This window comes from Nycticebus coucang, chromosome 20, assembly GCF_027406575.1.
Source record: "Nycticebus coucang isolate mNycCou1 chromosome 20, mNycCou1.pri, whole genome shotgun sequence".
Lineage (NCBI taxonomy): Eukaryota > Metazoa > Chordata > Mammalia > Primates > Lorisidae > Nycticebus > Nycticebus coucang.
In genome coordinates, this window is record NC_069799.1 from 1053309 (window position 1) to 1080540 (window position 27232).

Below are 27232 nucleotides of genomic sequence, written 5' to 3' on the forward strand. Positions count from 1 at the left end.
CCCCAAAATGTTGTTCAGATTAATACATTTTAAAAGGTAGCTCATTTAGGCACATAATCTTGATTCTGCTTCTAACTAACTGTTCATTGTGTCGTTTTAACCTAAACTCTCTCATGTTGATAACAGTAGGAAACCATTTCAAGAAAGAAGTCTGAGGCTCAGAGCAGTGAAGTGACTTGCATGGTGTTACAGGGGCACTGTCATTGGCATCAGAGCTGGAACTCATTTCTTCTCATTCCATATCTGATGTCTGTCCCCATATGACCACATTGTTTTGCCATTTCACCACATTTGTGTGTCATACCAATCAGTCTGGATTGGACCCATCACCTCACTAAACAGATCAAAGTTGAATTCATGACTCTTTTCTCTAAGTGGTTTTCCATCGCAAACACCCAATGGGCTGGGGTACACCACCGTCCTATTAGTTCTTAGTAAGTGGCCTTTGGGGCTCTTTTGTTTGTCTCTTCTCAGCGTCTGCATCCCATCTCACACCTGATTCCATTTATTCCATAGAAGACTTGTAAGTTTTGCCCTTTTCTCATACTTGCACTGTAGCCCTCCTACCTTCACTCTCTGCACCTGGGTTACCGGGGTTTCTAGCTCTGTCTGACATCTGTATTGTTAACAGCACTGACACACAGCAGGGCTGCCTGAGTTCAAAGCTGTGCTCAGCCACCTACAGCTGTTGATCTTGGTCAAGTTTCTTCTTTTTTCTTTTAGCTTCAAATTAATATGAGGGTACACATGTTTAAGTTACATTGTTTTCAATTCTAAGGTAATGTTCAAGTTGTAGCTGAAAGCTTCACCCAGAGGGCGTGCTGAACACCCTCACATTGTGCACAGTAGGTGAGATCATGCCTACTGCCTTCCCTCTGCCCCTCCCCCTTTCCTCCTCTCCCCTCCCCCTTGCTAAATTATATTTGTGTGGGTATATAGTTGTTTATATATTGGTTTCATATTAGTATTGAGTACACTGGATACTTTTTCCCATTCTTGAGATACTTTACTAAGAAGAGTGTGCGTCATGTTTCTTAACCTGTGTGTGCCTCAGAGTTTTTTTGTTTTTTTTTTTGCAGTTTTTGGCTGGGGCCAGGTTTGAACCCACCACCTCCGGTATATGAGGCTGGCGCCCTACTCCTTTGAGCCACAGGTGTGCCCTGTGCCTCAGAGTTTAGGGCTATGAAGTAGAGCTCTGCTTTATAGGGCTGTAGAGACAGCTAAATGCATTTTATGAATGTGTGGCAGGAGGCTGGCACCTATAAGTGGGGTGTACGTGTCATATTAAGGAGAGCATTGGAGGGTGTGTTTGCAGCATGGCAGATCACGTCAGAGACTGCAGAGCAGACCCCGGCTGAGCACGAAGCAAGGACAGAAGACGTGTAAGGACGGCTTTCCCAGCACTAAGCCACCACTGGATGTCGTTTTCTTCCTGCAATCTATGTATGATGTTGGCATATAGCAGGTCCTTAAACAATAACGTCTAATCACACAAGAATCACTGTAGGAACAGATTTGCTAGTCATAATTTGAAATGAATGTGGAAACTGTCCTTAAAATGGTTAACTGAACTTGAAAGCAAAGAGAATCATCTCACACTTGTTATGAATACATAGGGTAACCCAGTACAAAATCAGATCTATGTGTGCTATATAAAAATGCTGAGAAAATTCTTGCTATAATCACCAAATTTAAAATTGCATCAGTAAGGCTAATGAAATTTTAACACAGTACGTACTAAAAATCATTCATCATTCCATCCTCAATTATGTTGTTTCTTTATTCAGCATATGGTATTTATTACAAAATATCTCCCCTCAAATTATTTCATTTAATTTTATCAGATAAGTATGTGCAAAATTTCAAAATTTAACTGTGAACATGAATAGTTAAATATTATAGAAGCATTTCATTTAATATTATCAGATAAATATTTGCAAAATTTCAAAATTTAACCATGAACATGAATAGTTAAATATTATAGAAGAATACAAATAAGGAAAATTTAAATAAATATGATTCATACTGTAAAAATATCTTGACTTTACATCATCTCCAAGGATCTGCATTGTCATTCATTAACAGAAATAACAAAGGTTGCACAAATAGAATTTTGAATTCTTAGTCCATTCAAATTGATGTTGAGTTTTGTTGCTAAGGAGCCTGCTCTGAAAATGCAGGCCACCTGGAGAAGATTTCTTTTTTTTTTCAGGGTAACAAAGAGAGATTTTCTTTAGGAAGAACAAGAGAAAGTTTAGAGTACTCCCAAAGAGGGTTGGAAGTGGGTTCCTCTCATGGAGGAGACAAGGTGAGATTTTTATGTCACACACCCTGATTGGAGTCTGTGTAACTCTAAAAACAATGTATAAAATTGTAGAGGATAGTGGAAAGACAGACACCCGCAGATTTGTGTCATAGCTCTGCATTTACTAAACTAGCTCTTTCACCTTAGAAAAGTCAGTTTCCTGTGTTGTATAAGTGAAACTTCTGTCTCTCTCTCCCCCAAAGCTGCTGGGAAGAAAAATGGCATAACAGATGCAAAGTGCTGCCAGTAGCATGCAGCCCTCGAGACTAGGTACTCTACTACCTCTGTAAAAAGTTTATAAACCGCCATTGGCCATAACGCCTGGGTCTTTCCCTTAAATCTCAAAACCTTATGCTTCCTTTCTTTTCTCACTCTCAAACTATGCTGTGATTCAAAGATTCAATAAACACAATCACATAAGATATAAATTCAGAGTGTCCATCAGGTGACCAGTCACATGTCACACTCAATGGATTCAGGGGAGCTAGGGAGATGGGGAAGGAGCCTGAGGATGATTACTAATAGCAATGGGGATGGGGAGGTGCAAGGGTCACAGATTTGCCATTTTCCCTGAGAAAGATAATGGTAAATGTTTCCCTTTTTGGAGGCTCTTAAATGTTTAAAACAAGCAAAGCAGTAAGCCAAAAGAAGACCACTTTATAATATGTAACAGCCCGTGCATTAAGGACAAGTGGAAGGGTCTCCTGCTCCCCGTGCAGCCGTCTGTGAGAGCGATCTCGGCATGGGGAGGGTTGGGCATCCTTTACCCCACTGTCTGAACCCATATCCTTTACTCACAATGAAAGCTCACTTAAGTTTTTCCCTTTTTAAATTTCAAATTAATATGAGGGTACAAATTTTTAGGTTACATTGTTCTCACTTCCAGAGTAAAGTTCCAGTTGTAAAGAGCCCCTTACCCCGGGGGCATGTAAAAACTCACTTAATTTTTAAAAGTCATTATTGTTAAAAAGCAACACTGAAAAAAATCACTTCAGAATGTTATTCAATAAAATAGCACCAGAAAATAATTGAAAATATGAATTTCCTTCTTTTTTATTGTTAAATCATAGCTGTGTACATTAGTGCAATCAAGGGGTACAATGTGCTGGTTTCATATACAATCTGAAATATTCTCATCAAACTGTTCAACGTAGCCTTCTTGGCGTTTTCTTAGTTATTGTATGTAGACATTTGTATTCTGCCTTTAGTAAGTTTCGCCTGTACCCATTCTAAGATGCACCGCAGGTGTGGCCCCACCCATTAACCTCTCCCTTCCCCTTCCTTGGCCCTTTCCTCATAGTCTTGTGCTATAGTTGGGTTATAGCCTTCATGTGAAAGCTATAATTTAGCTTCATAGTAGGGCTGAGTACATTGGATACTTTTTCTTCCATTCTTGAGATACTTTGCTAAGAAGAATATGTTCCAGCTCCATCCATGTAAACATGAAAGAGGTAAAGTCTCCATCTTTCTTTAAGGCTGCATAATATTCCATGGTATACATGTACCACAATTTGCTAGTCCATTCGTGGGTTGATGGGCACTTGGGCTTCTTCCATGACTTAGCAATTATGAATTGGGCTGCAATAAACATTCTGGTACAGATGTCTTTGTTATATTGTGACTTTTGGTCTTCTGGGTATAAACCTAGTAAAGTAATTATAGGATCGAATGGCAGGTCTATTTTTAGGTCTCTAAGTATTCTCCAAACATCCTTCCAGAAGGAACGTATTAGTGTGCATTCCCAACAGCAGTGTAGAAGAGTGCCATTTTCTCCACATCCACACCAACATCTCTGGTTTTGGGATTTTGTTATGTGGGCTACTCTCACTGGGGTTAGGTGATCTCAAAGTAGTTTTGATTTGCATTTCTCTGATGATTAAGGATGATGAGCTTTTTTTCATGTGTTTGTAGATTGTGCATCTATCTTCTTTAGAGAAGTTTCTCTTCAAGTCCCTTGCCCACCCTGAGATGGGATCATGTGTTCTTTTCTTGCTAATACGTTTGAGTTCTCTGTGGATTCTGGGTTATTAGACCTTTATCAGAGGTATAACCCGCAAATATTTTCTCCCATTCTGAGGGCTGTCTGCTTGCTTTACTTACTATATTCTTGGCTGTGCAGAAGCTTTTTAGTTTGATCAGGTCCCAGTAGTGTATTTTTGATACTGCTTCAATTGCCTGGGGAGTCCTCCTCATAAAATATTCCTCCTCATAAAAAATACTTTCTTCAAGTATTTTTATAGTTTCATGTCTTAAGTTTAAATCTTTTATCCAGTGAGAGTCTATCTCAGTTAATGATGAAAGGTGTGGGTCCAGTTTCAATCTTCTACAGGTTACCAGCCAGTTCACCCAGCACCATTTGTTAAATACGGAATCTTTTCCCCACTGAATGTTTTTAATTGGTTTGTCAAAGATCAAATAATGGAAAGAAGCTGGATTCATCTCTTGGTTCTCTATTCTGTTCCAGACATCTACTTCTCTGTTTTTGTGCCAGTACCATGCTGTTTTGATCACTATCGATTTATAGTACAGTCTCAAGTCTGGTAGCGTGATTCCTCCTGCTTTCTTTTTATTTCTGAGCAATGTTTTGGCTATTCAAGGTTTTATCTGATTCCATATAAAATGAAGTATTATTTTTTCAAGATCTTTAAAATATGACAATGGAGCTTTAATAGGAATTGCATTAAAATTATATATTGCTTTGGGTAGCATAGACATTTTAACAATGTTGATTCTTCCCAGCCATGAGCATGGTAAGTTTTTCCATTTGTTAACATCTTCAGCTATTTCTTTTCTTAAAGTTTCATAGTTCTCTTTGTAGAGATCTTTCATGTCCTTTGTTAGGTATACTCCCAAATATTTCATCTTCTTTGGCACTACTGTGAAAGGAATAGAGTCCTTGACTGTTTGTTCAGCTTGGTTATTGTTAGTATATATAAAAGCTACAGATTTATGGGTGTTGATTTTGTAGCCTGAGACATTGCTGTATTCCTTGATCACTTCTAAAAGTTTTGTAGTAGAATCCCTAGTGTTTTCCAGATATACGATCATATCATCTGCAAAGAGTGAAAGTTTGATCTCTTCTGACCTTATGTGGATACCCTTGATCGCCTTTTCTTCCCTAATTGCAATGGCTAGAACTTCCATTACAATGTTAAAGAGCAATGGAGACAATGGGGAACCAACCAACCTTGCCTGGTTCCTGATCTAAGTGGAAATGATTTCAATTTAACTCCATTCAATACGATATTGACTGTGGGTTTGCTGTAGATGGCCTCTATTAGTTTAAGAAATATCCCTACTATACCATATTTCTTAAGTGTTCTGATCATGAAGGGGTGCTGGATATTATAAAAAGCTTTTTCTGCATCAATTGAAAGAATCATGTCCTTACTTTTTAGTTTGTTTATGTGCTGAATTACATTTATAGATTTACGTATATTGAACCAGCCTTGAGACCCTGGGATAAATCCCACTTTGTCGTGGTGCATAATTTTTTTGATGTGTTATTGGATTCTGTTTGTTAGGATCTTATTGAGTATTTTAGCATCAATATTCATGAGTGATATTGGTCTATAATTTTCTTTTCTTATTGGGTCTTTCCCTGGTTTGGGGATCAAAGTGATGTTTGCTTCATAGAATGTATTGGGTAATATTCCTTCTTTTTCTATATTTTGGAAGAGGTTTAGTAATATAGGTACTAGTTCTTCTTTAAAACTTTGGTAGAATTCTGTTGTAAAGCCATCTGGTCCTGGGCTTTTCTTTTTAGGGAGATTTTGTATAGTTGATGCTATTTCAGAACTTGACATAGGCCTGTTCAACAGCCCCATATACTGAGGGTGATGGGTTCAAACCCAGCCCCGGCCAAACTGCAACAACAACAACAACAAAAAAAAACCCAAAAAAACATTTCCACTTCATTCTGGCTAAGTCTTCGTAGGTGGCATACTTCCAGGTATTGGTTGACTTCTTTCAGATTTTCATATTTCTGACAGTAGAGTTTCTTGTAGTATTCATTAAGGATTTTTTGGATTTATGAGGGGTCTGTTGTTATTTCATCATTACCATTTCTGATTGATGAAATTAGAAATTTTACTCTTTTTTTTCCTGGTTAGGTTGGCCAAAAGTTTATCTATTTTATTGATCTTTTCACAAAACCAACTTTTGGATTCATTGATCTGTTGTATAATTCTTTTGTTTTCAATTTCATTTAATTCTGCTCTGATTTTGGTTATTTCTTTTCTTCTGCTGGGTTTGGGTTGGAGTGTTCTTCCTTCTCCAGTTGCTTGAGATGTCCCATTAAGTTGTTAACTTCCTCTCTTTCCATTTTCTTGAGGAAGGCTTGCAGTGCTATAAATTTCCCTTTGCAGTATCCCAGAGGTTCTGGTAATTCGTGTCTTGATTGTTGTTTTGTTCCAAAAATTTGGTGATTTCCTTCTTAATCTCGTCTATAACCCATCTATCCTTCAGCATAAGGTTGTTTAGCTTCCATGTTTTTGTATGGGTATGCAGGTTCCTGTTGTTATTGAGTTCAACTTTTATTCCATGATGGTCTGAGAAGATGCAAGGAATTGAATTTTCTTCTTAATCTGCCTGTACTCTTGAGCCATGCATTCCTGAGGTTATGTAAAAATAATTCAACTGCTTTTAATGCTTGATAGTTCATAAAGTTTTACTAACAATCAAATGAGTTAAACACACTTTGACTTTTTTGTAGTTTTAAAAGTTAAGATTTACTGTCTTCCTTTTTCTTCACTGACCTAACCAAGTAATCTCGCATTTCTGTTTTAAGCCAGTATGACCAAGATAAATCTCAAACTTGCCCTTCACATGTTAAAATGTGGCTGGTCTTACTTTCCTAAAGATACTGGGGATCAAATCTAACCCATACTTTTCAAACCTCAAGTCTGAACACATAATTTTAAAGTATAGAAAAGTGGCATACTTCTGATTTTATGGTTTAGCTTCAAAATTGCAATTTGGACCAGACATTTTCTTTTGCACTGTGTCCTATTTCTTTAACTTAAAATATATCCTTCTCTTTAACCACAAATCCTAATTCCCTTCCATACTTCAGGCCAAAGTTAAACTTAAGGACTAAATAACAGAAATCTTCTCAAGGAAAACTTTCAGAACTTGCTTAATGTTTGTCCAAGTTCCTTTCCTTTTACAGTAGTGCTTTTATTCCCTATCAATTCAGCACCTATATTAATTCATTTTTATTTCTCTAAGATTCTAAAACAATCATGGAACAAATACTGTTTAGGACAAAAGTCCTTTTTAATGTGCCCCTCAAGCAGAGACTGGTGTGTGCAGTCTGTATAGATGCTCACAGGCAGATTGGGGAGAAAGGAGTACTCAGATTGTTGGACCTTATTCTTCCAGAATGTATTGAAGAGAATGGCAGGCAACGGGCACTACCAGATCAACCTATTTCATGACTCATCCTATCAAGCTCTTTCTTTACTAGCCACTTTTCTACAGTTTTGTGTTGGCCATTCATGCCACAATTACAGAGGATGATCCTTTCACCTGAACAAAAGGGAAAAGAGCTTAAGGCTGAAGGTAAAGGAGGAAAAGATAATTTTTGAGGACTAGGATTTCAGGAGAAAAAATTTTTTCTTATAAAAAATAGAATGCTTGGTGCTCCTGGAAGGCAGAAAGAAGGAGAGGAAAGTTGGGGATAGATTTGGGGCTGTGACAACAGAAGATGATACAAAAAAGCAAGCAGATGTGCAGCTCTGCTTTGAGAGCCTGGGCAGGGACAACCATGGCCTAATTGGAAACTGCCTCCAACTTGACAGCTAATAGTTAACAGTGACCTACTCAGGCTCTGAAGCCTGACTCCTGAAGCCGGAATCTAGTCACATCCCCACCACTTGCCATTATTTTTCCCTCTCAAAGTCTTGAGTTTACTCATTTCTAAAACATTTGGGATAAACAGGGGCACAGCTCACAAACTGGTGAATGTAACGAGATAATCCCAAACAGCTTGGGCAGTGCTGGGTGCAGAGTAAACTGTTCACATCAGTTCACTGCCAGCCAAGCCCCACAGTCACACACACATGGTGCTCCTGCTCCTGTGGAAAACTCCTCCATGGTAAGTGGCTTCCCTGGAGGTGAGCAAAGTGGATTCCTTTTAACCCCACCTGCTCACTTTTCTCTCACACCATTCAGTAATCAAAATATTTTTGTTCTCCTTTGAGATCTAGTGAACCCTTTGGAAGACCATTTGGACATTAATCTCAAATGTCAGAACAAATTTTTCCAGTAGTACAATTTGATTCCATTTAAGTTTGCCTATAATATTTTCTCTTCTTCTGTTTTCTTTTCTTTCTTCTCTCTTTCCATCCTTCCCTTTCTTTTGCATAAGCCAGATTGAAGACATGATTCCAGTGATGATATTTTTCTGAGTATATGTAGGAATTCTCAGCATGTTTACTAAGTTGGTGGTTTCTACCATGAGCTACCCAATTCCCACGTGTTGATTCCATGTTGATACTGACGTGACATCAGGCATTTCTTTCACTTAATGAACACGTCAAATCTCCTGTCACGGTGATGCACTGTAAATGGCAATGAGAGCATTCAGAACCCTGGTTTATTTTTATTAGAGAGAAAACAACTTACTTTAAACACTCTGCAGTTTCAGAACAGCCTCTCCCACTTCCTCCTTCTCATGCCTTTCCCTGCCGTGTCTGCTCTGCTGTGCTCCTAGCAGGCATTCTGAGAATGCCTAGCACTGAGGGGAACACCCAACATCATTTTAAAAGTACAGCTGAAGCTGCTGAAGCTGCTTTCAGGTCTGGATGACTTTTTCAGCAGCAGAAATTCGTGCTGTGAGACCAGGCACCCATTCTTCCTGATCCATCAACCTGTCCCCGCTGGGAGCGGATTTATCAGCAGTGTGTACCCCATGATTTCATATTAAAGAATTCCATAGATGAAATAAAGAATCATCTATTATGTACTTTATATCAAATGCCTTTTTTCTCTATTTCAACAAATATATGGTATAAACATTTCTATTTAGAACTAGGCTGGTGACCTGCCTAGAGAAATATCAACTTCTTTGTGCAAACTTTTGACACTAGGGAAAACTAGAAAGCCATTTTGGTAGAACACAAACTAGTGTACTCTCCTAAAAGCTTCACATGTACCAATTTATTTTACCACAACCACAGTGCTGTGAGGCAGATATTATTATTATCCTTGTTGTACAGGTGAAGGAAACACATACTAAGAAGTAATTTTCTCAAGGTTCACAGCTACTAGGTGGCAAAGCTGGGATTTTAACAACATGCAGCTCTAGAATCTATCTCTTAATTGCTATATTACGTTACTCCTTTACCATTAAATAAGTTTATGGCATCAAAGTCATTTGATGAATAATAAGCTATATTAAGAACTATGTTAAAATCTTGTTCTCTCTCATGTGTGGGAGCTAAAAAACTCAATCTCAAGGAGGTACAGAGTACGGATAACGGAGGTACAGTAACGGATATGAGAGGCTGGAAAGAGTATGCAGGTGTGTGCAGGGGATAAAAAGAGGATAATGTGCATAAACATCCAGGTAAATATAAAGAATAAGTTCCAATGTTTGTTACCAGAGGAGGGTGACATAGTTAACGATAGTGTATTGTGTATTTCACATTAGCTAGAAAAGAGGACCTGCAATGCTCCCAACACACAGAAATGATAAATTCCCAAAGTAATGGACACCCAAATACCCTGAGTGGATTGTTACAGTCTATGCATGTACAAAAATATCTCATGTACTCCATAAATATGTACAAATAATCATTTATCAGTTCATGATAAATTAAAAAAGCAAACTTCCTTTTTAGAAGTGCTAAAAAAAAAACACGTTAAAATTAATGTCAGAGAACAATAAACCTAAGGAAGAACTTTCTTAAAAAGTATTACATTTCTCAACTGAGAGTATAACAATCATTTGGTTATTGCCCCACGACATCTAAGTGTAAAAGTGAAAATGCAACAATGAACGATGTTAAGGATCATGTAGCTTACTGCAGAGCCAGGTCCTTCTCATTCTACCCACTTTTGGAGGTTTGGAAAACCAGAGATTGGACTAGATTTCTGTTCTAACCCTCACAACACCATACAGTCATGACTTGAACAATAATGTCTAGAACAACATATATAATATTATAGCCATAAGACGAAGAAATAAGACAAAGAAAGTAAAATGATACCGTGGTCAAGACTTTACAGAGAAGAAACATAGTGGGCTAATTTCTTCTTCTTTTTTTTTTTTTTTTAACCTTCTAGCCATCTCAGACTTTCCTGTCCTCAAAAAGATACACATTGCAGCTATGTCCACTATCCTCACAACTGGAGCAATTCCAGCAATTTCTGAAAAACACTTACTGAAAACCTGCAGGGCCCCAGGGTTTGCTAAGAGTAACACTTTCAAAATTTAGGGCAGCTTTTTAAAGAAAAAGAACATAAATTTACACATACAGAATTAGGCAAAGGTCTTGAAGGGGCCTGGACATGGCCTGATCTGGGCACCTATGTCGGATGCTGGAGTGGGCAGTTCACTCCCTACCTTGAAGCTTTAATCTTGGTCAGTCTGGAGGGAGATTTTACTTTATGAACTGTGATGATACAAAATTAACAATAGATATATGAGGTTTAGAGTACTATTAGGATAAAAGAAATTATAATCTTATACTATTGGAATTTCATCAATGAAATTCTTAACTCTTACCCTGCCTCCACTTTTTGTCCTATCACTGCCATGTAACTAAATGTTTTTTAGTTTTTTGGGTTTTTTTATTGTTGGGGGATTCATTGAGGGTGCAAGAACCAGGTTACACTGACTGTATTTGTTAGGTAAAGTCCCTCTTACAATTGTGCCTTGCCCCAATATGTTATACTTTAATTTACTTAGATTTTTTTTTTCTTAAAGCAGCGGTTCTCAACCTGTGGGTCGCAACTCCATTTTTCCATTTGTAACAATGCAGCAATTAGGAAGGTTGAAAATCACTGTCTTAAAGAGTCACAGAAACAAGTTTAATTATCAAGATGCAAATTCTGAGCAATGGCTTCTAGTTTCATTTAGTAAAAACATCCTTATGACTACTTAAAAAATCAAGAGTTTGATCATTGTTGGACTGGTGAATTTTATTGTTTGAGGGATGGTAACTGTATTGGGAGGACTAACAGAAAGGAAATTAAGACAGAGTTAATGACACCTTTCTTATTAAAGATGCTGGGTGCAACACTTCCCTTTAAATATCTGAAGGGACCGCTGATCTGATTCTCACCAACATAAAGCTTTCAGATGAGAGAATGAAGCTCAGTGAGTCAAAATGACTTGCTGAGGCCACAGGTTGCTACAGAATCTTATATTTCATTATGTTAGCTGGACCATTTTCCTGTATTTCCAGAAGCTCTGCCTGGAGATACTTTCAGATTCTTCATAATACAAATTATCATGCTGCAGAATTTGTGTTGCACAGAACGAGATGGGCGGCAGGAGCACCAACTCCCTCTGTGGTCTCCTGGCATGGTGGCCAAGACACAGGCCCTTAGCTTCTCTGTCCTCTAGCAGCAACATTGCACTAACTGTCCTTAACTGTCCCTACCACCACATGGTTGTCAGTGTCCAGTCACTCTCTGCACTCCAGCAGTGATGCTGCACTAACCTTCCATAACTCTCCCCTCCCCACATTTCCATCAGGGTACAATCACTGAGCTGTTTTGTCTCTTCCATCGAACCACTCCTGTCTGTTCCCTCCTTGATTTCTAGTGAGAAATGACAATATGCAGAATCTCTGTCCCCTCCATTTCTGGTGAGACCTGACTATAGGCAGAATCACTGTTGCCTCCTTCATTTCTGGTGAGACCTGCCGATATGCAGAATCACTGGTCCCTCTTTGATTTCTGGTGAGACCTGACCATACACAGAATTAATGTCGCCTCCTTCATTTCTATGAGATGTTACCATACGCAGAATCACTGTCCCCTCCTTCATTTCTGGTGAGACCTGACCATATGCAGAATCACTGCCCCCAACCTTCATTTCTGGTGAGAGCTGACGATATGCAGAATCACTGGTCCCTCTTTGATTTCTGGTGAGACCTGACCATACGCAGAATTACTGTCCCCTCCTTCATTTCTATGAGATGTTACCATATGCAGAATCACTGTCCCCTCCTTCATTTCTGGTGAGACTTGACCATACGCAGAATTACTGTCCCCTCCTTCATTTCTATGAGATGCTACCATAGGCAGAATCACTGCCCCCTCCGTCATTTCTGGTGAGAACTGACGATATACAGAATCACTGCCCCCTCCTTCATTCCTGGGAGACATGACCATATGCAGAATCACTGTCCCCTCCTTTGTTTCTGGTGAGTCCTGACCATATGCAGAATCAATGCCCACTCCTTCACTTCTGGGAGACCTGACCATACGCAGAATCACTGTCCCCTCCTTCATTTTTGGTGAGACCTCACCATATGCAGAATCACTCTACCCACCTTCATTTCTGGGAGACCTGACCATAAGCAGACTAATGCCCCCTCCTTCGTTTCTGGTGAGACCTGCCCATATACAGAATCAGTGCCGCCTCCTTCATTTCTGGGAGACCTGACCATATGCAGAATCACTGTCCCCACCTTCATTTCTGGTGAGACCTGACCATATGCAGAATCACTGCCCCCTCCTTCATTTCTGGGAGACCTGACCATATGCAGAATCACTCTCCACACCTTCATTTCGGGGAGACCTGCCCATATGAAGAATCACTGCCCCCTCCTTCATTTCTAGGAGACCTGACCATATGCAGAATCACTGCCCCCACCTTCGTTTCTGGTGAGACCTGACCATACGCAGAATCACTCTACCCACCTTCATTTCTGGGAGACCTGACCATAAGCAGACTAAAGGCCCCTCCTTCGTTACTGGTGAGTCCTGCCCATATACAGAATCACTGTCCCCTCCTTCATTTCTGGGAGACCGGACCATATGCAGAATCACTGCCTCCTACTTCATTTCTGGGAGACGTGACCATATGCAGAATCCCTCTCTATATCTTCATTTCGGGGAGATCCGCTCATATGCAGAATCACTGTCCCCTCATCATTTCTGGTGAGACCTGACCATATGCAGAATCACGGCCCCTCCTTCATTTCTGGTGAGACCTGACAATATGCACAATAACTGCCCCCTCCTTCATTTCTGGTGAGACCTGATCATACTTGGAATCACTGTCCCACCTTTATTTCTAGTGACACCTGCCCATATGCAGAATCACTGTCCCCTCATTCATTTCTGGTGAGACCTGCCCATATGCACAATCACTGTCCCCTCCTTAATTTCTGGTAAGACGTGACCATGTGCAGAATCACTGTCCCCTCCTTCATTCTGGTGAGACCTGACCATATGCAGATTCACTGTCCCCTCCTTTATTTCTGGTGAGAACTGACCATACGTAGAATCACGGCCCCCTCCTTCATTTCTGATGAGACCTGACCATATGCAGAATCACTGTCCCCTCCTTCTTTTCTGGTGACACCTGACCATATGCAGAATCACTATGCATTCCTTCATTTCTAGGACATCTGACCATATGCACAATCACTCTCCCCACCTTCATTTCTCATAAGACTGACCATACACAGAATCACGGCCCCTCCTTCATTTCTGTTGAGTCCCAATCATATGTAGACTCACTGTACCCTTCTTCATTTCTGGTGAGACCTGACCATATGCACAATCACTGCCCCCACCTTCATTTCTGGTGAGACCTGACCATACGCAGAATCGCTGACTCCTCCTTCGTGTCTGGTAAGACCTGACAATATGCACAATAACTGAGCACATCAGGGATGAACACCTGAGTTTATCACAAGAGACCATCTGATCTAGTCCCACCTCTGACAGGACATCCTGTGACATGGAGAAGAGGAAGGCAGAGAAACATTTGACAGAGTATCTGTCCACCCGGCCAGGGCAGCAGGAAGAGGACATATGTGAGTCCTGGTTTCCACAGCAGCACACTGGCAAATGCGCACATAGGCCACACTGAGTAAAATGTCTTCCATTGATCATGAGAATACACGATTCCCAGCAATGCTCTTTCAACAAATGCTTAATTAACACCAGTTAACTTCAATACCATGTCAACTTTAATACAAGTTAAAATCTTAAATTCTCTTACTTTCCTGATACCAATGTTCTTATTTTTTCTTCTAGGTTGGGTTATTTTTCCTCCTTCATGTAGAATAAAATTAAACAGGCTCATAAAGCATTCATTAGCTTACACATAAATCATAGCTGTCTGTGCCTCTGAGTTTAAATTAGTTTTCTTCTTAGTCTGGGATGACTAAATATTTTCTATGGGTATTTCTCCATTTTGTCACTCTTTTTTAACGTTCTGTTATTTGATCTATGGCCTGAAATGACTTCATTTCTCATATTTGCACACACACCTCTCCTTGCACACAGTGCAAAGTAACTGATATAAGTATTTCATTTATAGAACACATCATTGAGGTTCGTGTCTGTATTACATGAATCCATATGGGTGATGTGCAGCATAGCAGACACCTGGGGAATTCATTTAAACACTTCATTTATAGAATACATCCACCAAGGTCTGCGTCTGAATTACAAAAATGTAATTTTTTGAATTACACATATTGGTGATGTGCAGCATAGCAGACAGTTGGGGAATTCATTTAAATTTTTTTTTTTTAATTAAATCATAGCTGTGTACATTAATGCATTTATGGGGTATAATGTGCTGGTTTTATATACAATTTGAAATACTTTTATCAAACTGGTTAACATAGCTTTCACTGCACTTTCTTTTTTTTTTTGGTTTTTGGCCAGGGCTGGGTTTGAACCCACCACCTCTGGCATATGGGACTGGCGCCCTACTCCTTGAGCCACAGGGGCCACCCGACTGCACTTTCTTAATTATTGTGTTAAGACATTTATACTCAGAGGAGATTAAAGATGGAGGCTGAGTAACAGCTTCCCTGCAACTGGGAACAGCAAGTCTGGGGAGACAAGACTCCAGGCATCTCTGGCCGGGGGGATCTGCCTATAATCATCCCTTTGAGGATACAGGGAGCCAGTAAGGGACTTCTGGACCCCAAGAGGAGGACAAAAACGGTGGAAAACTGGCAAGTGGTTGCGTGTGTTCAATCGACCTAATCACGCCGGCAACCGTAAGTACAAGCAGCAGTCAGCAGTGAGACTGCAAACCGGAAAGGCCTTACCTGTGAACTGTTTTGGTGTTCTTGGACTTGGCACTCAGTTGAACTGCCTTGGGGAGAGCTTGAGCAGGAGTGTGGAGAACTTTGGGCATTATCTGGGGCCCCAGACTGAGCCACTGAGCTGGGCGCAGGAAGCCATTGTGAAAGAACTGCCCCAGCAAGCTCCGCCCTCAGGGTCTCAGAGCAAGGATTGGGCAGGTCAAAGTAACCTACTGATTGAGCAGCCTAAAGGCGGGGACTGAGCTGTCTTATAGCCTTAATCCTTAGGGGCAGAGTGAGACGGTTTTGGCACACTGGAGCCTTGGGCTGTTACCCTGGGTAGAGTGCCGTGATGTCACAGCTCATAGCAACCTCAAACTCCTGGGCTTGGCGCTGCCCAGACCTCCATAAGAGCTGTGCAGCGACCCCCGATGGTGACCCGCACCCACCGGGCCTCCACATTCCCTGACCAGTAACTGCGGGAGCCACGCAACCCTGCGTCCTCCCTCTTGTGTCCTCCCAGCTTCCACAATAGCCTGTTCATCTGGACAGGGACTCTGGTAGCTGCGTGCCCTTTGGAGCCCTCCCTGCCTCTGTGCAGAGCTCTTCTCCTGGCCAGAGACTGCTGGAGCCTTGGGCTCTCTGTGCCAAAGTCACTGGGCGCCTGGCACTCCCAGAACCCTGCGCACCACCCCCAGCCCTGTTGCTGGATCCAGGTGTGTCACAAACCGGAGCTACTTCCACAACCAGAACTCCCTAGCTAGAGCAGCCCCAGAGGAACTACACAGAGTCACTCCCTACAAAGATCCAGCAATAATAGAGTGATCCCGCTGGGGTCTAATCTTGGAGACACACCTCCCCAACTCTGAGGACAGCCAGAGGCAACGGTGAAAAACAATCATGAGGCGAAATCAACAGAAAAACTCTGGCAATATGAATAATCAGAGTAGATCAATTCCCCCAAGGATCAATGGGGCAGAAACAGCACAAGACCCCATGCACAAATAAATAGCTGAGATGTCAGAAATTTAATTCAGGATCTGGATAGCAAATAAGATCGAATTAGAATTCCAAAAGTTATCTCAAGAATTCAATGGATTCAAAGACCAAATGACCAAAAATTTTGACACATTGAGACAAGAAGTTGCATCCCTCAAAGATCTGAGAAACACAGTAGAATCCCTCAGTAACAGAATGGAGCAAGCAGAAGAAAGGATTTCTGACATTGAAGACAAAGCTTTCGAATGTTCCCAAACCCTCAAAAAAGAAGAGAAATGGAGAGCAAAAACAGACCACTCTTGGGCGGCGCCTGTGGCTCAAGGAGTAGGGCACTGGTCCCATATGCCGGAGGTGGTGGGTTCAGGCCCAGCCCCGGCCAAAGAAAAAAAAAAAAACAAAAACAGACCATTCTCTCAGAGAGCTCTCGGATAATTTGAAGAAAACCAATATTCGTCTTATAGGGATCCCCGAAAGTGACAAAGTGGCTTCACAAGGCGCAAGTCTCTTCTCCATGAGATTATGAAGGAGAACTTTCCAGACATGCCAAGAGATTCCGCAATTCAGATAGCAGTTTCAGAACTCCAGCACGACTCAACGCAAATAAGACATCCCCCAGACACATCATAATCAATTTCACTAAAGTTAATATGAAGGAGAAAATTCTGAAAGCTGCCAGATGAAAGAAAACCATTACCTACAAGGGGAAGAATATCAGAATAACTGCAGATCTCTCTGCTGAAACAGTTCAAGCTAGAAGAGGATGGTCATCGACTTTTAATCTCCTGAAACAAAATAACTTTCAACCCAGGATCCTGTACCCAGCTAAACTGAACTTCATTTATGATGGAGAAATTAAATACTTCAACGACATTCACATGTTGAAGAAATTTGCCACAACTAAACCAGCTCTCCAGGACATTCTTAGACCTATCCTCCATAAAGAACAGCATAATTCTCCACCACAAAAGTAAACCAACCCAAAAAATTTTTGATCAAATTCCAACTTCCACAGTCACAAAAGGATTAAAAATGTCCACCGGTCTCTCGAAAGGCTTATCAATACTCTCAATTAATGTGAATGGTTTAAATTGTCCTCTAAAGAGGCATAGGTTGGCGGACTAGATACAAAAACTCAAGTCAGATATCTGCTGCATCCAAGAATCGCATCTTATATTAAAAGACAGATATAGACTCAAGGTGAAGGGATGGTCATCTATATTCCAGGCAAATGGAAAGCAGAAGAAAGCAGGCATTGCAATCCTGTTCGCAGACGCAATAGGCTTTAAACCAACCAAAATAATTAAGGATAAGGATGGACACTTCATATTTGTTAAAGATAATACTCAATATGATGAGATCTCAATTATTAATATTTATGCACCCAACCATGATGCACCTCAATTTATAAGAGAAACTCTAACAGACATGAGCAACTCGAATTCCTCCACTTCCATAGTAGTTGGAGATTTTAACACCCCTTTAGCAGTCCTGGATAGATCCTCCAAAAATAAGTTAAGCAAAGAAATTTTAGATTTAAACTCAACCATTCAACATCTGGACTTAACAGACATCAACAGAACATTTCATCCCAACAAAACTAAATACACATTCTTCTCATCAGCCCACGGAACATACTCCAAAATCGACCATATCCTAGGCCACAAATCTAACCTCAGCAAATTTAAAAAAATAGAAATTATTCCTTGCATCTTCTCAGACTATCATGGAATAAAAGTTGAACTAAATAACAACAGGAACCTGCATACCCATACAAAAACATGGAAGCTAAACAACCTTATGCTGAAGGATACATGGGTTATAGATGAGATTAAGAAGGAAATCACCATATATTTGGAACAAAACATCAAGACACGAATTATCAGAACCTCTGGGATACTGCAAAGGCAGTCCTAAGAGGGAAATTTATAGCACTGCAAGCCTTCCTCAAGAAAATGGAAAGAGAGGAAGTCAACAACTTAATGGAACATCTAAAGTAACTGGAGAAAGAAGAACACTTCAACCCCAAACGCAGCAGAAGAAAAGAAATAACCAAATCAGAGCAGAATTAAATGAAATTGAAAACAAAAGAATTATACAACAGATCAATAAATCCAAAAGCTGGTTTTTTGAAAAGATCAATAAAATAGATAAACCTTTGGCCAACCTAACCAGGAAAAAAAAGAGTAAAATCTCTAATTTCATCAATCAGAAATGGTAATGATGAAATAACAACAGACCCCTCAGTAATTCAAAAAAATCCTTAATGAATACTACAAGAAACTCTACTCTCACAAATATGAAAATCTGAAAGAAATCGACCAATACCTGGAAGCACGCCACCTACCAAGACTTAGCCAGAACGAAGTGGAAATGTTGAACAGGCCTATATCAAATTCTGAAATAGCATCAACTATACAAAATCTCCCTAAAAAGAAAAGCCCAGGACCAGATGGCTTTACATCAGAATTCTACCAAACATTTAAAGAAGAACTAGTACCTATACTACTAAACCTCTTCCAAAATATAGAAAAAGAAGGAATATTACCCAGCACATTCTACGAAGCAAACATCACCTTGATCCCCAAACCTGGGAAAGACCCAACAAGAAAAGAAAATTATAGACCAATATCACTCATGAATATTGATGCTAAAATACTCAATAAGATCCTAACAAACAGAATCCAACAATACATCAAAAAAATTATACACCATGACCAAGTGGGATTTATCCCAGGGTCTCAAGGCTGGTTCAATATATGTAAATCTATAAATGTAATTCAACACATAAACAAACTTAAAAATAAAGACCATATGATTCAATTGATGCAGAAAAAGCTTTTGATAATATCCAGCATCCCTTCATGATCAGAGCACTTAAGAAAATTGGTATAGAAGGCACATTTCTTAAACTAATAGAGGCCATCTACAGCAAACCCACAGTCAATAACGTATTGAAATTGAAATCATTTCCACTTAGATCGGGAACCAGGCAAGGTTGCCCATTGTCTCCATCGCTCTTTAACATTGTAATGGAATTTTTAGCCATTGCAATTAGGGAAGAAAAAGCAATCAAGGGTATCCACATAGGGTCAGAAGAGATCAAACTTTCACTCTTCACAGATGATATGATCATATATCTGGAAAACACTAGGGATTCTACTACAAAACTTTTAGAAGTGATCAAGGAATACAGCAATGTCTCAGGCTACAAAATCAACACCCATAAATCTGTAGCCTTTATATATACCAACAATAATCAAGCCAAACAAACAGTCAAGGACTCTATTCCTTTCACAGTAGTGCCAAAGAAGATGAAATATTTGGGAGTATACCTAACAAAGGACGTGAAAGATCTCTACAAAGAGAACTATGAAACTCTAAGAAAAGAAATAGCTGAAGATGTTAACAGATGGAAAAACATACCATGCTCATGGCTGGGAAGAATCAACATTGTTAAAATGTCCATACTGCCCAAAGCAATATATAACTTTAATGCAATTCCTATTAAAGCTCCATTGTCATACTTTAAAGATCTTGAAAAAATAATACTTTGTTTTATATGCAATCAGAAAAACCCTAGAATAGCCAAAACATTACTGAGCAATAAAAACAAAGCAGGAGGAATCATGCTACCAGACCTGAGACTGTACTATAAATCCATAGTGATTAAAACAGCATGGTACTGGCACAAAAGCAGAGAAGTAGATGTCTGGAACAGAATAGAGAACCAAGAGATGAATCCAGCTACTTACCATTATTTGATCTTTGACAAGCCAATTAAAAACATTCAGTGGGGAAAAATTCCCTAGTTAACAAATGGTGCTGGGTAAACTGGCTGGCAACCTGTAGAAGACTGAAACTGGACCCACACCTTTCACCATTAACTAAGATAGACTCTCACTGGATAAAAGATTAAACTTAAGACATGAAACTATAAAAATACTTGAAGAAAGTGCAGGGAAAACTCTTGAAGGAATCAGCCTGGGTGAATATTTTATGAGGAGGACTCCCCAGGCAATTGAAGCAGTATCAAAAATACACTACTGGGACCTGATCAAACTAAAAAGCTTCTGCACAGCCAAGAATATAGTAAGTAAAGCAAGCAGACAGCCCTCAGAATGGGAGAAAATATTTGCAGGTTATAACTCCGATAAAGGTCTAATAACCAGAATCCACAGAGAACTCAAACGTATTAGCAAGAAAAGAACATGTGACCCCATCTCAGGGTGGGCGAGGGACTTGAAGAGAAACTTCTCTAAAGAAGACTGACGCAAAATCTTCAAACACATGATAAAAAGCTCATCATCCTTAATCATCAGAGAAATGCAAATCAAAACTGCTCTGAGATATCACCTAACCCAGTAAGAGTAGCCCACATAACAAAATCCCAAAACCAGAAATGTTGGCGTGGATGTGGAGGAAAGGGCACACTTCTACACTGCTGGTGGAAATGCCCACTAATACATTCCTTCTGGAAGGATGTTTGGAGAATACTTAGAGACCTAAAAATAGACCTGCCATTCGATCCTATAACCTTTACCAGGTTTATACCCAGAAGACCAAAAGTCACAATATAACAAAGACATCTGTACCAGAATGTTTATTGCAGCCCAATTCATAATTGCTAACTCATGGAAGAAGCCCAAGTGCCCATCGACCCACAAATGGACTAGCAAATTGTGGTACATGTATACCATGGAATATTATGCAGTCTTAAAGAAAGATGGAGACTTTACCTCTTTCATGTTTACATGGATGGAGCTGGAACATATTCTTCTTAGCAAAGTATCTCAGGAATGGAAGAAAAAGTATCCAATGTACTCAGCCCTACTATGAAGCTAAATTATAGCTTTCACATGAAGGCTATAACCCAACTATAGCACAAGACTATGGGGAAAGGGCCAAGGAAGGGGAAGGGAGGGGGGAGGTTTTGGTGGAGGGAGGGTAATGGGTGGGGCCACATCTATGGTGCATCTTAGAATGGGTACAGGCGATTGCACAGCTATGATTTAACAATAAAATAAAAAAAAAGACATTTATACACTTAGTAGATTTGACATGTACCCTTGTAAAATGCACCATAGGTGTGGTCCCACCAATTACCCTCCCTGTACCCATCCTCCCTCCTCCCCTCACCTCCTTCTCCTCTTTCCCTTTCATCTTGGGTTGTAGTTGGGTTCTAGTTTTCATATGAAAGTGTGGGTGCTTATATATTGGTTTGATAGTAGAGTTAAGTACATTGGATACTTTTTCTTCCATTCTTGAGATACTTTGCTAAGAATATGTTCCAGCACCATCCACATAAACATAAAAGTGGTAAAGTCTCTATTTTTAAAGGGTGCATAATATTCCATAATGTACATATACCACAATTTATTAATCCATTCGTGGGTTGATGGGCACTTGGGCTTCTTCCATGACTTAGCAATTATGAACTAGGATGCAATAAACATTCTGGTGCAAATATCTTTGTTATAAAGTGATTTTTGGTCTTCTGGATATATACCTAATAGAAGAATTGCATGATCAAATGGCAGATCTATTTTTAGATCCCTAAGTGATCTCCAAACTTCTTTCCAAAAGGTGAAAGTATTAGTATTAGTATTAGTGTGCATTCCCACCAGCAGTGCAGAACTGTTCCCTTTTCTCCACATCCATGCAAACATCTATAGTTTTGGATTTTGTGACATGGGCTAATGGGGACTTCATTTAAACACTTCATTTACAGAATGCATCCACTGATATTCTTGTCTGTAGTACGTGAGTCCATATTGGTGACATGCGGCATAGCAGACAGGTGGCTCTTCATTTACACAGTGCCTTTGATGCTAACACTGGTGACTCTGAACTAAAGGCAATGCCAAAGGTGGCCCCTCCCAGTCTGGTCCCACAAGATCTTGGGATATCTGCGCTGTGGTTGATAAAGGGAGCAAACTGGGTAACACCAGACTAGAATTTCAAGTTCCACCTGTATCGATAGCTAGCTGGGTTTGAGTATTCTTTTTTGTAGTTTGAGATAGTTGAATAGTATGTGGTAAAATTTTGTAACTCTATTAAGTAAATTCCCTAATCCATTAAAAGAGCAACTAAAAGACATTTGGTTAGTTAGGAACTAAAATTGGATTGAACCATAACCGGCCTCTCAGCTGCTGAGTGTCAGCCCCTGTCCTGGTGCTTAAGCAGTTGAGGTTTGCTATGGGTCACGTGGCCAGGGTCACTTCGGAGGGACTTACAGAAATAGCCTTTCCTTGACCATGGCCCTTTCTGAGGACTTGAATTTATTACATTTATAAAAGAGTTTTTAAACAGAGTGAATTGAATACAATTAACACAGAAAATATAATACTGAATTTGAAAAGGCCCATTTAGATTTGCTTTGGAATAGCTGTCATTGAAAACCTTGAAGCCAAGGGCAGAGGGATTTAGTGCCAGAGAGCAATTTCACTGGGTGGCACTTTGTCACAGAGAAAAGCCAGACGTACCTGCACATCAGCATGGACAGACCCAGGTACCTGGTATCTCAACTCAAGGGCTGTTGTTTGAGACTTCGGAAGTAGAAAAGGATAAGAAAGGGACCGATACTTTGACTTCATAATCTAAAATAAAGAAAAAGAGATAAAAACATTCAAATGAGAACAGAGGTCCATTTTTCCCTATTTTCTGATTATAAAAGAAATTTAGGGCTCAGTGCCTGTAGCTCAAGCAGCTAGGGTGCCAGCCACATACACTGGAGCTCGTGGGTTTGAATCCAGCCCAGGCCTGCCAAACAACAATGACAACTACAACCAAAAAATAGGCAGGCATTGTCCTGAGCACCTGTGGTCCCAGCTACTTGGGAAGCTGAGGCAAGAGAATCACTTAAGCCCAAGAGTTGGAGGTTGCTGTGAACTATAACGCCACCGCATTCTACCCAGGGTGACAGCTTGAGACTCTGTTTCAAAAAAAAAAAAAGAAAAGAAAAGATATTTGGCTCTGTGCCTGTAGCTTAGGTGGCTAGGGTGCCAGCCACATACACCAGAGCTGGCAGGTTTGAATCCAGCCCGGGCCAATAGCATTGTGGCGGGTGTCTGTAGTCCCAGCTACTTGGGAGGCTGAGGCAAGAGAATCACTTGGGCCCAGGAGTTTGAGGTTATTGTAAGCTGTGACGCCCCGGCACTTTACCCAGGGTGACAGCTTAAGACTCTGTCTCAAAAAGTAAATAAATAAAATAAGATAAACTTAGATTCATTTAAAAAAGGGTAAGAAAAATTTTAACAGTGAATGCTTCTAAGTGAAAGGCTATAGATTACTTGTATCTGTTTTCTATTTCCCTTATATTCCTCTTTTACCTTTTGTAGCAAGTGTGCATTTTTCTGTATTTGTAAAGAAGGATTAAAGGTAATCTATCACTATAGCGGCATATAATTATATAATTGCAAATATGAGATTACTGTTTTATAAACTAATTTTGCCGTGTTACAGATATCTTGGCACATCAATACAGCACTACATTGTTGTTTTAATAAATTCATAGTAAAATGGTATAAAAGAATCATTTGTTTAATAAATTCCTGTTAATGAACACTTCAGTTCTAATTTTACTTGAATTATTAGACACAATAGAAAGTAAATTACCTTATTAGATTACTTCTCTAGCTTGAATATGTGGAAATAGGTTTTTTGGACCAAAGTTGCATACTTTATTTGCAGTTTCTGGCCGGGGCTGGGTTTGAACCCACCACCTCCGGCACATGGGGCCGGTGCACTACTCCTTTGAGCCACAGGTGCCACCTCAAAGTTGCATACTTTAAAAAAAACTTATCTGTGTCCTACCAATTTACCATCCTACGAGAAGGGTAACAAAACACAAAAATCCCCAAACCCAATTATAAATATTAGAAGTTGTTTTTTTGATCTTTGCCAGAACAGTAAAAGTGACAGACATCTCCTCTATTCATCCATATCCCCTAAATTTTTCTTTAAAATGTTTCCATTAGAACTTCTGCTCAATTTTCACAATGTCTATGTGAATGAAAAGTAAGTGAGACTCCAAAGTGTTGATAAAACTAAACCATTTTCCAAGTTATCAGAGGGAAATATGCCCTGTCCTCATTTCAAATGAATAAAGTGGAACTTTAACAACACCTGGATGATAAGTGCTTAATTTGTGATGTTAGTTCACTGAGACTAAGTTCTGACTGGTGATGGGGACACAGTCTGGAGAAAAGAAAAACATCTGCATCTTCTGTGCTGCTTGCTTTGCTCAGAATAAGCTCTCAGAATCCTGCACCAGCATGACCCCAGAGCAGTTGCAGGACTGGGAGGGCCTTTGAGGCTTGAGCCCTGTCCACTAAACCAGGCTCCCAGGCCCTGTCACAGCCTCCATGTGACTATTGAACCCAGGCCAGTAAATGCTTAACCAGTACTAAGAGATGTTAAAAGAACTAAACTGACAGGCCCTGAGGTCTACCTCTCCACATTCTGAATTGTCTGTGATGTGGAAGTTTAGGAACGTTGCTTTTTTTTGTCTAGAGGCCCAGCCAGCAACAATGACGATGATGCCCACCAACAGAAGACAGGTGGCATTGCTGTAGCTGCAAGTCCCTTCTGCCCCCTCAGGACTCCTCCTCTGACTAGCCCTGCCTCTCCTCCTGTGGGCTGAGTCATCGGAGCCACATTCAAGTACCTTCGTGAAGTTCCAGCGCTGGATGAAGTGGCGCGCCACGTCACGTGCAGCCTTCCCGTGGACTACAGAGGCAATGTCATGCCATGGCATTCGGGGTGTGGAGTACCTGTCAATGAAATCTGTCCAGGGGCACCAGGAAAAGATCAGTCATTAACTTTGTTCTGGGGACAGAAGCCCCTTCTGGCTCCAGCTATGATTCGTAAAAGGAAACATGTCACTGTCTATTCCATGTGCATTTCTTGGCTTGGATAGAGCAACAAGCAGCAAATCTATTTCTGCTGCAATTAGATTAGAGGATCACTGGACAAAGCAAGACAAGAGTGGTACAAATTACTGAAGGCTTTGTACTTGACACTATAAACTTATTTCTCCTCTTGTTGTAACAGTGGCAGGAGTGCCATCTGTATCTTCTTTAGGCATTTTAAGCACAATGATAATCTGAAAATACGCCCTTCCAATGCTGGAAAATGGAGATGATAAAAAGAAACTAAGGTGATCAAAGAAAGGCTCCATACTGGAGAATTATACATTATTACCCCTCCAAATATGCCTAAAGCAGTATCTTTTAATCTTTTTTATCTCATGGCACATTGAACCTATAGTTAAACTTTCACAGCACACCTAAATTATGTTGATCAAAAAAAAAAAAGAGTGAAAAAAAGAATATATTTACTGTGCTTTGAACTTCTTTCAAAAATAATTTCATTAATGATCTTTAAAAATTTTCATAGCACACCTAAGATCCTCTCATGCCACACCAGTGTACCACAGCATACCCACTGAAAAATCACTGGCCTATAAGAAACCTGGAGCTTTCATCAGCTCAGCTCTGTTTTGTTCTTTTCCTACGGTAACTATAAGTTTAAGACTAATGATTAAATTGTGTCTCCAAAATTTTACCAAATTTTCAAAAGTAAAACAAAAGGCATTTAGATCATACACACGCATACTTGCTGAGATGCACCAAAGAAAAAGAAAAATGCCACCAGCATCTTACTCACCAGCAAAAGGCTTATCAAGCTGAACCCAGTCTTTGAAGACAAAATTGCAGTAGTCCTTCCCGTGCCAGAATCTGGTCTCCCCATGCAGCTCTCCCATGTCTGTCTGTAAACTACGGATGGAGCCGGTATCTGCGAACACAGCAGATCCCTCTCAGAGGCTGTGGATCAGGCGAGCCCCAGACAGCAAGGCTTAGCTCTCATTTATTAAACATCTAAAAACTTCTCCCCTTCTTCAGACTCCTAAAGCAGCATCCATCCATTCTGACAGAGGCTGTGGGCTAGCAAGGGTTTACGACTCACACAGGTTTATTCTTAGTGAGTGCTTGGGGCTATCACAAGGTTCATCATTAGACAACAAAATTTGACCTTCAAAGGCAGTTGAGCAGCTTATTCTCCCACCTACCAGATCATTGGAGACCAGCACAGGATAATGTGAATACAGAACTCACGAGGCAGGTCTGTGAGGGAGCAGGAAAGCCAGGGGAGGGGAGAAGCCTGCTGTGCAGAGGCAACAGAGTTCTCATGCCACTCCTCTTTCCTCAGCCAGTGCAACGCACACCTGATGCATAATTCTTGTCTTTTATGTCTCATAAAAAAAGGACCTCAATTGAGGACAGCCCATGTTCTGGCCCTGGAATTAACTAGCTAAGTGACAGTGAGATTCAACTTTCTGGGTCAGAAATTCATGTGTAAAAGGAAGAATTTGACCCAGACAACAGCTAAGCTCTTTTGGGCTCTAACATCCTATATTCCCATCCTCATAAATGGTATTCATAAAAATTATAACAATGACAGACAGAAGCTAATGATACAGGCACAAAAGCAGCAATCTAAAGTAGCATTTCACAAAGAACTTGCCAGGACCACTTTACTTAAGGGCAAATACTTTGAGTAAAATAATTTGTATACTAGGAAATACATTGACCACAAAATCAATGAAGTGGGAAGACCAGTGGAACTACCGACCACAGACCAGCATGGCACAGAGAGGAGCATTACAAAGACACACTGGATGCAAAACACTTGTGGA

At 40.2% G+C, this 27232-nt stretch overlaps 1 protein-coding gene across 6 annotated transcripts in view; it reads right to left on the reverse strand.

The window, feature by feature from the left end:
- Nucleotides 1-27232, reverse strand: part of PLD1 (phospholipase D1) — a 354936-nt gene that overhangs the window by 129625 nt on the left and 198079 nt on the right. For all 6 annotated transcript variants that reach the window (XM_053572730.1, XM_053572727.1, XM_053572729.1 and 3 more), the window contains 3 exons: nucleotides 26203-26331; nucleotides 25202-25320; nucleotides 23019-23132 (listed from right to left, as the gene is read on the reverse strand). In XM_053572730.1, the coding sequence (XP_053428705.1) occupies nucleotides 23019-23132; nucleotides 25202-25320; nucleotides 26203-26331 (362 nt within the window). The remainder of the gene's footprint in view (nucleotides 1-23018; nucleotides 23133-25201; nucleotides 25321-26202; nucleotides 26332-27232) is intronic.